The sequence below is a fragment of the Podarcis cretensis genome (assembly GCF_951804945.1).
Source record: "Podarcis cretensis genome assembly, chromosome: 4".
In the NCBI taxonomy this organism is placed as follows: Eukaryota; Metazoa; Chordata; class Lepidosauria; order Squamata; family Lacertidae; genus Podarcis; species Podarcis cretensis.
The window spans coordinates 30,443,813-30,455,759 of record NC_137173.1 but is presented as its reverse complement, the minus strand read 5'-3'; the positions used below and the strand labels follow the sequence as shown (position 1 = coordinate 30,455,759).

At 43.1% G+C, this 11,947-nt stretch overlaps 1 protein-coding gene across 1 annotated transcript; it reads left to right on the top strand.

Moving 5' to 3' along the window:
* The first annotated feature begins 603 nt into the window (after nt 1–603).
* On the top strand, nt 604–11,789 carry TEX55 (testis expressed 55). Its single transcript, XM_079974172.1, has 4 exons — nt 604–777; nt 4,036–4,611; nt 9,207–9,269; nt 10,045–11,789. Exons 1-4 carry the CDS (start codon nt 730–732, stop codon nt 10,105–10,107), a joined length of 750 nt encoding a protein of 249 aa, XP_079830298.1. The 5' UTR covers nt 604–729; the 3' UTR covers nt 10,108–11,789.
* Nucleotides 11,790–11,947: the final 158 nt, after the last annotated feature.

The following is an 11,947-nucleotide window of genomic DNA, read 5'->3' as shown; positions in this document are numbered from 1 at the left end:
AAATTATATTTCTTAAAATGGCTACTACCATAAGCAGTAATTTAGAAGATGGGTTTAGGTTTTTGGTGACTGGGGCTGACGATGGGAGTTTCAGTCCAAAATATTTGGCGGGCACCAGGTTGGCGAAGATGCTTTTAGAACATTAGCATAAACCGATCTACTGTTTTTACTTGGCTAACAGACAAGTTTAAAAAGTTAATAGCAAGTGCTCAAATTACAGGGGAACGTGTGGGGGGGGGACCCCTTTCTATTTTGCTCTGTCCTCCCTAGCTATTTTTTTTAGCACTCCTATACTGCAGAGGGTTGGACTAGGTGACCATGGGCGGTCTCTTCCAATTCTACAATTCTAGGATGCAGCGGGAGGGCAGTGCTTGGAGGAGGATCGAAAATGGGTAAGGTTTCAGAGACGAACTAACTCCCAGTCTACCAGGGCAGCGAGCGCACTTCCACCCTCAAAAAATATGGCCACCCTGGGTACCAACTGCCCGGTCGCCAATCAGCTGGCCCGCTCGGAATGCCCGCGCCTCCCTTCCGCGCTCGCGCGCTCTCCCATTGGCCGGCACGAGCGCGCAACCGAAAGGCCGAGGGGAGGGGAGGGGCGTGAGCAGCGCTTGGGGCGGTTGCCATGGTAGCTACGGCGCTCCCTCCGCTGCCCGTCGGGGACAGAACGCGTAAGGAGCGCACGGAGCACGCCGGGCAGCAAAGGATGCGACGCGCCTTGGCTCCAAGATGGCAGAGCGAGGGCCGGAGCAGGAGCAGGGCTCGCCGGAGGGGCAGGTGAGGGCGGCAGCCGGAAGCGCGGGAGGAAGGGAAACGGGAGCAGCCTGGAGAGGCCCCCTCCCCAAATGTGAAATGTTAGACTGAAAAGACGACCGCTGTGCATGATTTAAAGCACGCTGTTAATAGAATGCTTAATCTCACAGTAGCTTTGGTTGCCCAGTGTTTGTTTCTTTAATTCATTTTACCCTGCCTTTGCTGGAGCTTGGGAAGCATGCATGTCACCCTTCCCCCCAGCTGTGGAGAAGACAAGAGGTTTGTTGAGAAAATGTGTGAAGTAGGTTAGGCTAAGAGAGAACTGCTCACCCGCAGTGATCCAGCGAGCTTCAGCACTGAATAAGGTATTAACTGGAGCAGCTGGGATGAGGATGGATATAATTCAGTGCAATGTTAATGTTTTGAGCAGGTATCTGTATATTTACATGTATGTGTTACATGTATTGTTGTTCATGTGTGAACACACTATAAGCGTTATGAGTTATTTCCATTGAAGTCTGGGAGACTGCACAGAGTAGTAAGTAACTCCTCCAGCCAAGCCACACCTCTGAGTCAGCTCTGTAAGAGCTGGCTTCCTGCATCATAGCATTTTCTCTTAAAAGGGCCACATGTCAGATATTTAACTGATAATAGAAGAGGAAGTGTTGTCATTTGATGCTGTCATTTAGGACTTTGAAATGTCCCCCCCCCCCCCCCCCCGGTCTGTGCAGGGTTAGCTCCTGTGCATTTGGGCTGCAATCTTTTTCTTTCTTTTTTAGTAAATGTTTATTAGAGTTTCCAATTTAATACAAAAAAAACAAAAATACAAAAATACACAATAAAAAAACAAAAACAAAACTAAACAAAACTAAACAAAACAGAACAAATATAATTTCCAAAACTTATTTCTATTACTTTGTTTCTCGAACCTCCTCTCACCTCCCCCTTTTGTATTCCAGTTCGAATCTTAATTCAGCAAATCCTTATTGTAACTTGTTATAACTTATTTTAGCTTATTACTCCACTTTTACATTACAGCTGGTAACCACTTAATTTCTGTCCAACAATATTCTAACATTCATTGATTTTACAATATTTCTGCAAATAATCTTTAAATTTCCTCCAGTCCTCTTCCGCCGACTCTTTTCCCTGGTCTCGGATTCTGCCAGTCATTTCTGCCAATCCCATATAGTCGATCATCTTCATCTGCCATTCTTCCAGAGTGGGTAAATCTTGTGTCTTCCAATACATTTGGGCTGCAATCTTATGCACATTGGCCCAATGGAAACTACAGAGGGAATTACTTCTGAATAGACATGCATAGGATTGCTCCGTAAACATATTTTTCCAGGGCCATTGAATGACTGATAAAGGGTCTCCAGTATTTCTTATCTTGGGTATTTGGATCCAGCATGCCCCTTTCCAAACTGATGAAAGTCAATTGCCGTACTCTATGCTTGACAGCCAACAAGGATCTTCTGTCTTTCATCCTTTAGCTTTACTGTCTCTGCCTTTTTTATTGTGCTCTGTGACAGGTTCTTAGTGATAAAAAACTAAGAACTAATAAGCTGGGAGACAGGTTTGTGCTATTCCAAAAATGAACACACAAACCTACAGTTTTGTCTCTCAGCCTGTTCCAACCTTTCACACCTCACCTGCTCCTATCAGCTTGCTCCAACTCTGTAGTTCCCCAGTATCAAGCTTCCCGTATTGTGAACCCCTGACACTAAAATGCCACATACACACCCTTTCTGCTAGCAGAGACCACCTTTGTCTTCCAATGTTTAAAGCAACAGGTACCTATCTGGGTGTGTTGGAAATAACCCTTGAATATGTTGCATTGAGTATAGCAACACAAAATCTTAAGAGATACAGATTCAGGTAGGTAGCCGTGTTGGTCTGACGCAGTTGAAATATATATAAAAAAGAAGAAGAAAATCCAGTAGCACCTTAGAGACCAACTAAGTTTGTTCTTGGTACAGTGGTACCTCGCAAGACGAATGCCTCGGAAGACGAAAAACTTGCAAAACGAAAGGGTTTTTCGTTTTTTGAGTTGCTTTGCAAGACGGATTTCCCTATGGGCTTGCTTCGCAAGACGAAAACGTCTTGCAAGTTTGTTTCCTTTGTCTTGCAAGTTTGTTCCCTTTGTCTTGCAAGTTTGTTTCCTTTTTCTTAAAACCGTGCATTCACTTCGAGGAGCAACTCATAGCACACGGTGTGGTAGCCTTTTTTGAGGTTTTTGAAGACTTTGGTGATTTTTGAAGCTTTTCCAAAGTCCGTGCTTCGCAAGACGAAAAAATCGCTAGACGAAAAAAACTCACGAAACGAATTAATTTCGTCTTGCGAGGCACCACTGTATAAGCTTTCATATGCATGCACACTTCTTCAGATACACTGAAACAGAAGTCACCAGAACCTTATATATCGTGGGAGGGTGGGGTGGGGTTTTTCTCAGGAGGGTAGTAGGAGATGGGTAATTGACTCAATGGGTATGGAAAACCTGTTGACGACTGTTGTTGTTGTTGTGTAGTCATTTAGTCGTGTCCGACTCTTCGTGACCCAATGGACCAGAGCACGCCAGGCACTCCTGTCTTCCACTGCCGTTGGTCAAACTCATGCTGGTAGTTGACGACTGTTAACGACTGCAATTAGTCCTTCAGGAAAAAGCAAGGGATAGCATGCAGATGATTAGCATATGTAATGAGACAGGAATCCAATATCTCTATTAAGACCAGGTCTCTCCATAGATTTCAGTTTAGTGATAAGTTGTAATTCAGCAACTTCTCTTTCAAGTCTATTTCTGAAATTCTTTTGTAGTAGGACAGCTGCTTTGAGATCCTGTATTGAATGACTTGGGAGACTGAAGTGTTCTCCTACTGGCTTCTCTGTCTTATGATTCCTGATGTCAGATTTATGTCCTTTTATCCTTTGGTGTAGGGTTTGGCCTGTTTGTCCAATATAGAATCTTGAAGGGCACTGCTGGCATCATCAATGCTGGCCTTTCTCCTTCAGCTGTCCATATATTTGGCTTTCATGTGAAGGGACTTTATGTGTGTACAGCAGTTCATGTGTGGAGCCCCTTCACACATTGGCCAAATGTTGTGTGTGGCAGTTTGGCAGCTGTGCTTATTGGCAAGGGAAAGCATTAACCTTCTCAGTCCCATAACTCTCCACATGGTTTTTTTGCCCAAGGGTAGGATTACGTGTAAGGCCTACAGAGTGCAAGAACTATGCATGTGCCTCTTTTCTGCATGGTAACTTCTTGCTTGTTATGTATTGTAGCTACAGCCAGAAAGAGTTCTGATTACTGAGGGGCAGGAGCACCCTGAACCACCAGAATCTATTGCTGAACCACAAAAGAGAAACCCCCAAATTCTTGAAGTGGTATTGTCCATGGATGAGACACAAGAACCTATCATGGAGGAAGCACCAAAACCTATCGTAGAGGAAGCACCTGAGCCTATCGCGGAGATAGCAGCAGAATCTGACATGAGCAAGGCACCAGAAATTGCCACAGAGGAGACACCAGAACCAACCGGCCAAGCATTTCATCCTGTTTCCTCTTTGGAAGGTCTTGGCTCTATACTCACTCAGCAACATAAGAGAGGAATTGTGTTTCCACATGGTTTGGTCAGATCGGCAGAAGGCATCGTGATCTCTGAAGAATTGGCGCCCCAACAAGTACCATCTCAGGAAATGGTGCCTCAACAGGTAGAACCTCCAATAATAGAAGAGCAGCCTCACCTAACAATTGTTCCTTCTGTGGACTTCTCCGAGGAGATGCCTGTTGTGTATCAAGATCCCTTTGAAGTTTCACTTAGGTACATGGAGAAGCATAATATTCTGCAGATATTTCAGGTGAACCATTCCCCTTTTGCCTTTTCTGTCAAAGCTGCCTTCACTTAGGCAAAAGCGTGCACAGTGGCTGTTCTGAACCAACACAGCCAGTGCCTTTATACACAGTGGTTTGAGGGAATCTCTTAGCATTTGGGGGACATTACTAGCCCTGGGACGCGGGTGGCACTGTGGGTTAAACCACAGAGCCTAGAACTTGCTGATCGGAAGGTCAGCAGTTCGAATCTCCACGACGGGTTGAGTTCCCGTTGTTCGGTCCCTGCTCCTGCCAACCTAGCAGTTCGAAAGCACATCAAAGTGCAAGTAGATAAATAGGTACCGCTCCGGCAGGAAGGTAAACAGCGTTTCTGTGTGCTGCTCTGGTTCGCCAGAAGCGGCTTAGTCATGCTGGCCACATGACCCGGAAGCTATACGCTGGCTCCCTCGGCCAGTAAAGCGAGATAAGCGCCCCAACCCCAGAGTCGGTCACGACGGGACCTAATGGTCAGGGGTCCCTTTACTAGCCCATATCCTATTTTGAGAGTACTCTGCATTATATTCCAGCCACAAGAATGAGTGTGGAAGGCTTTTGTCCCATAGATGCCTAACTGTGCTTTCTCAAGAGATTACAAGCTTCACATAGTGTCCCCTTCACATAGTGTCCCTCTCAAGATCTCTGAGATCTATTCCTTGTCTTTAGGACATCTGAGATCAAGTCTCTGCCTTTAGGAATACAGTGATGGAGCATCTAGCTCAATGTTTCCCAAACTTGGGTATCCAGCTGTTTTTGGACTACAACTCCCATCATCCCTACATAACAAGACCAGTGGTCAGGGATGATGGGAATTGTAGTCTGAAAGCAGCTGGAGACCAGTGTTAGGGAAACACTGATCTAGCCCTTCAGCTGTTGTTGGACTTCAGCCACGATCAACTCCAGCCAGCATGGCTAATGGTCAGGGATGATGGGAGTAGTAGCCCAGCAACCTCTTGGCTGTTCTTGACCTCGCCATTTGTGGTTTCCTTCCAGTGGGACCCGGAATATTGGTGGTGTTACATTCCTAGTTGCTGTACCACATTCTGCTGCAGGGGTGGGGAAACTATGGCCCTCAGGATGTTGCTTGGTTACAGCACTTATCATCCTGGACCTTTGGCCATGCTAGCCAGGGCTGATGGGACTTGGAGATGAGCAGCATCTGGAGGGCCATGTGTTCTCAGCCTGCTGTACTGCAACACACACACACACACACACACACAGTGAATCTTACAAATTGGTCCCTGTGAATTCACATAGGAAGATACTTTTAAAATTTATAGGAATGGAACACATTCCAGTGGTGAGATAGGGGGTTGCTGCCGCTCAGAAAAGAATATAAAGTCTACCTTGTTGCATGAGTGCACATTTTCCCTTACACTTCTCTGTATAGGGGCATCTCTCTCTGTCTCTTTTCCTTCCTATTTTGGTGGTTTAGTAGTCCTAGTTCTGTTGCTTTTAAATGCAGTTGTGGTTGTTTTTTTAATTTAAAAAGAAAAGAAAAATGAAGAGATTGAAGAGATTGACCTAGAAACCATTCTGTACATCAGTTCAAAACAGTATGCCAAGTACAATAATTGGATTAGTTGCATCACAAAGAAATACAACGGTATCAATTGTAAAAAATCTAATTCAACGTTTCTTTATTTTAAATTCTTGGTTGACTTTCCTGAGAGCAACCCAAAGGTAACATACAATGATACAAGACATAGAAGACCCACATTACAACATACAATAATACAAATGATAAAACACAGAGAAAAACAATCCAAACAGCAAAAAAAGCCCCAAATACAACTATGCCAGGCATTGCAATAATCCTAGATGGCAGCAAACCAAAACCTAAACAAGCCTTTTCAGAATAAAACGCCTGAAGTGTTGGCCTGCAATGAAAAGAACCAAATGGAAAAAGAGGAGTAATGCAAGTTAAAGATACTCTGTTCTCAAAAGCAAAGCATGCACATTTGTGAAAACTGAAATATATTTTTGAAATGTAGTTGTTCCCAGCATAGTTTTCTTTGCAGAAATTCATATTCATATTCATATTCCTGTTCTCCAACTTGCCCTTTCAAAACAAAACAGCATTATCAATTTTTAATGTCATCAAATGGTTTAGAAAATCCAACAACCGTATTTGGTAAGTTGGTAATTTATTGTCCAAAGCATTGTCCATAACCCCCTTTTTAAAACACTATCCTTGAAAATCAATTTTAAATACAAAAAATAAAAATGAGAAAGATGCCCAGTTGCACTTCAGCTGTGGTATCTGCACCATTGGACACAAATCAGTCAAAAGTTTCCAGATATCATTGCGCCTGCCAAGAATGGCATCTTTCCACCCATTCCTGTTGCATTGAATGTAGCATATGGGCTCCTTGATGAATCATTTTGAAAGGCTCAGAGTTTGCATACACCGGATTTATTTTTGCTTATGGGCCTGTGATCTTGGTTAGTTCACTCAGTATACAGTGGTTCCCCGCAAGACGCGCCTCGCAAGACGGAAAACCCGCTAGACGAAAGGGTTTTCCGTTTTGGAGGCGCTTCGCAAAACGAATTTCCCTATGGGCTTGTTTCGCAAGACGAAAATGTCTTGCGAGTTCCTGCGGGGTTTTTCCCCTTCTCCCCCCCTTTTCCTAAGCCCTAAGCCGCTTATCAGCTGATCCGCTGATAAGCCGCTTATCAGCTGATCCGCTAAAAGCCGCTAAACCGCTAATAGCGCTAATCCGCTAAGCTGTCAGTGGGCTTGCTTCGCAAGACGAAAATACCGCTATACGAAGAGCCTCACGGAACGGATTAATTTCGTCTTGTGAGGCACCACTGTAAACCCAAGTTCAGACATAACAGGGGACTCTGGTTTAATATAAGCCACCAGTGAAGCGCCAACAGAGGAGGAATGTGCGAGCCTAGCACTTTGGAAAACAGTGACAAGAGCAGGGAAAGGAAAGGAGGAAGAAACCACAGGGCAGTGCCATTAATAATCACTAAACTGGTCTAGGACATATTTTCCCAGATTCATAAACCATGTCAGAAAAGATGATCCAAACCAGCTCAGTGACTGTGTACTGTATCCAGATAAGCTCTATTTGGAGTAGACCCACTGAAATGAAGGCACTTAAGTTAGTCATGCCCATTAATTTCAGTAGGTCTACTATGAGTATGACTGATATTAGATACAACCCATAGCACTGGGTTTGGGTTCTTTTGGCCCTTGTGACTTTGGGTTGTTGTTGTTTTTACGCTATTGCTATGATGGTTATATCTGGTCTGTTTGTTTGATTGATAGTTGTTTTTCTAAAGTTGTAAGTCACTCTGGGGACCCTTGGAGTTGAAGACGCAGGATAAAAATAACTTAATAGATAATTACAGGCAGTTAGTTATATATTAATATATTTCAACTTCTAAATGCAATGTGTTTATCATTATTGCTTGATATATTGCTTTTCTAAATATTCATCTACTTAAACAATTGTGCAATTGAGGAAAGCAGTTGAAATTTGAAATAATCTGAAATGAATCGTGTAGATTTCTAAATACTGTGTTATTTTATCTATCTTTCTAAATAAATAAATTGCTCAATAAACAAATCTTATATTGGGCCTGTAATAGATGCACTTTGTAACTTGCAACTTGCAGTTTTCATAGAATCATAGAACTGTAGAGTTGGAAGGGACCTCCAGGGTCATCTAGTCCAACCCTGCAATGCAGGAATCTCAACTAAAGCATCCATGACAGATGGCCATTCAACCTTCAAGGAAGGAGAGTCCACAACTTCCTAAGGGAGTTTTATTCCACTGTCAAACAGCTCTTACTGTCAGAATGTTTTTCTGATGTTTAGTTGGAATCTCCTTTCTTACAACTTGAATCCATTGGTTCGAGTCCTACCCTCTGGAGCAGGAGAAAACAAGTTTACTCCATCTTCCATGTGGCAGCCCTTTAGATAGCTGAAGATGCCTATTATATCTCCTCTCAGTCTCCTCTTTACCAGAAGAGGAGCCCAGAACTGTGGTGCCCAGAACTGGACACTGTACTCCAGGTGTAGTCTGACCAAGGCAGAATAGAGTGGGACTATTAGTTCCCTTGATTTGGGCACTATACTTCTGTTGGTACAGGCTAGAATAGTATTAGCTTTTTATTATTATTTTGCAGCTGCATCATACTGCTGACTCATGTTAAGCTTGTGGTCCACTAAGACCCCTAGATCTTTTTTTACATGTGTCCCCCATCTTATATTGGTGCAGCTGGTTCTTCTTGCCTAAGTGCAGAACCTTACATTTGTCCCAGCTGAGTTTCATTTTGTTGGTTTGAGCTTAGTTCTCCAATCTGTTAATTTGGGAGTGTGTGAACATTTCAGGTTATCAAGCATATGTGTTAGAGCACCCGGGATTTTGCTGTACGGTAGACATTTTTCAGGAAAGATAAAATGACACATCATGTCTGTATTTGTAAATAATACATATTATGTATATCCCATACCTTTCCCATCCTGAAAAGAAGACAAGCCATTCTTGCCTCTGGCAATATAATTTTGTATCTTTTTATTGTTTGCCTTTGGGAAAGGAATATAATGACTTCTGTCTTTCTCACTCAGGAGATCACTGAAAATCTGGTGTATGAGAAGCCTGAGAGGCCATTAGAATTCATGTTGAGACAGGTATGTCGTCCCTGCAAGGCACACACTGCTTGACTGTTATGCTTCTCTGAAGAAGCAGAAAAGGGGCATTGGAGCTGAGAAATATATTTTTCTTGCTTTAGGCGGGGAAAAGAGAGCGGGCAGTTACAGAAAACGAGAGCCATAACACCCTAGTGCTTATAAGTACAGAATTATGTTCTGGAAGGAAAAGGCACTGGGGGATGGAAGATGCTATAGAAGACTTACCAGATGCCCCTCAGTTTAAAGAAGAGATGACTTCCTCTTTTAGTAAGATGGGCAGCTCAGTAGCAGAGCATCTACTTTGCATGCCGATGGTCTCGGGTTCAATCCCCAGCATCTCCTGGTAGGGCTGGGAGAAATCCCTGCCTCAGTCCCTGCAGAGCTGCCACCATTCAGTGTAGACAACACACAGGTGATCCTGCAAGCTTGGTGAAACTTACACGGAAGATGGCAGTATCTAAATATACTATGCAAAACCACCTCCACCACCAGCTTCCCTCGCGTTGTGCTTAAGTTTGGAGAGGTGAATCTTGTGACAGAGAGAAAGAGCGAGTTAAATTTCCAAGAGATTTAAATGGCCAAGGCTCCCCCCAGCAGTTATTATGCGCATAACAAACATGGGCATTTGTTTTCATTCACATCTGATTTGGCCGTCAGTTGAGGATTGGAGTTAAAGATGTATATTTTTAATTTAAAAATAATTAACATGCAGCAAGTCGCTAATACACTGACTGATGCTCTCTGGATTCGTTTTTGCTTTTCGCTGCTTCCTTAGGTTCAGAATATGATAAGGAAGCAGGCGTCTGAGAGACATAAAAATGACGACGAGCCGGTGTAAAAGATGAAGACCCAATGAGCTGTTCTTGGACGCTGCCGTAGGTGGAACAAGTTCCAGTGCTGCCCTCCCACATGCTCTGTCTATGCAAATTCTATAGATTTGAATGCTGTCGGTGGTAGCTGATTTCTTCCAGTGTGGGTACTGTGCTGGGTGATCTAGGACGATAGGAAGTACATAGTTGCACTGGAGCGCAGAATGTCACATGCCTTTTAGGAAGCCACCAAGGTACTCGCCATCCAGTAATAAGGCAGTAATCCTAAAACACACTGACTGTCAAAGTAAGAGCTAATCTACATATCCTGCAGAATTAGATCATGCTGTCTTTGCTGGATTGGTCCATCTCAGATTGCAAGGGGGGGGGTGCATGGTGGGAGGAAACCCTTTCTGCACATAGCTAAGGTTTGAAGAAGAATTCTGCTTTGGTAGTCTTTGCCCTGTGAGACCAGTTCCATATGTACAAATACAATTTTTCACCACCGTACAGGAGCTTTCAGGTACATGATCCATCACTTGCAGACCAAAGTAGTACACTCTGGGGAAAATTGTATCATGTGATGCAGCTGCATGTGTAAATCAACTGGAATATTTGTGAGTAAATAGTCTCAGGGTCAGTATGCAAGTCTCCCAACTGTCAAGCAACGTGGTTTCCTCACATTTAACTTAGTTAGATAAAAGTAATTTTAAAAAAATTTTTTTTTGGGGGGGGGACTATCTAGTAAGGATGGTGATGAGACTACACTTAACTGAATTGTGAATTGTGATAACTTGGGGTGAAGCATTAATAATTTTAAACCAGCCTTAACTAAATATGAATTAATGTATAGGTGTTAGAACGTATCTAGAATTCTGCTTGTTAGAAAAAAAAAAATATTTTCAACTTCTGGTTGTATGGTGCTCTAAATGAGAGCCCATTTATCTAATTCAATTTAATGCTGGCACCCCGCCCGCCCCCCAAATTACCTTGGGCACCTATGCAACTAACCAAGCTTACAATGCTTTTTCTGATGTCAGTTGTTGAAAAAAACTGAATTTAAAACTGATGGATTCTTATACTTGCCTAATTTGTAATATGTCCCCCATTCTGGAGATTAAAGAGAGGGCAGTGTCTGTTGGTTCTTTGCAGTAATTGGACTCAGAATTGGTGGTGTGTTGCTATAGTAGCCAAGATAACTGTTTTCCTGAAGTGGTCTCTTACGAATTACATAATTCTCTCTCAGTTCTGTAATTAGCAAGAGCCTATTGCCCTCCAACCATTGTTGGCCTCCATCTCCCATCAGCCCCAGCCAGCATGATCAAGGATGGATGGGAGCTGCATCTGAATGGCCACAGGATCCCCACTTCTGCCTAGCTTAATGTTTGCATGTTCTGAATCCATAGGAATTCAGTTTAATCCAAGGTATCCATTTCCTGCTTCTGCTGATGGGATTCATGCTTCAGAGAGACCTGTTTAGTTATTTGCTGATGGGGGGGGGGGCGAGATTATTTCCCTATGTTCTCACAATGTACAGGAACCAAACAACATATTCAGATTTATTTGTTAGCTTTTAGGTCAAGAATTGATGGGTGGTCTTTGCTAAAAAAAATAATAAAGATTTCTAAGCAATTTTCATCTATGTGCAACTACTGATCATGTGCAAGGCAAAGGCTCTGATTCCATTTAATAAATTTATTTTGCTCAGTTACCTTCTGTGTTTTATGCATTCAGTTCAATGTCCGATGCTTGTAAGATTCTCAGGTCCAAATCTTGAAGGCTCTTTTATACCTAACAGGTTGCAACCCACAGAACATCCATATACCTTTTTAATCCCCCAGTGCAGTGAGAGACAAGGCTGCTATGGCT

Bases quoted from the DNA above. Each gene is read 5' to 3' on its own strand.
- TEX55 (XM_079974172.1), top strand. From the start codon at position 730: ATGGCAGAGCGAGGGCCGGAGCAGGAGCAGGGCTCGCCGGAGGGGCAG. The intron at 778-4,035 runs GTGAGGGCGGCA...TATGTATTGTAG, and splicing joins AGGGCTCGCCGGAGGGGCAG to CTACAGCCAGAAAGAGTTCT. The intron at 4,612-9,206 runs GTGAACCATTCC...TTTCTCACTCAG, and splicing joins ATATTCTGCAGATATTTCAG to GAGATCACTGAAAATCTGGT.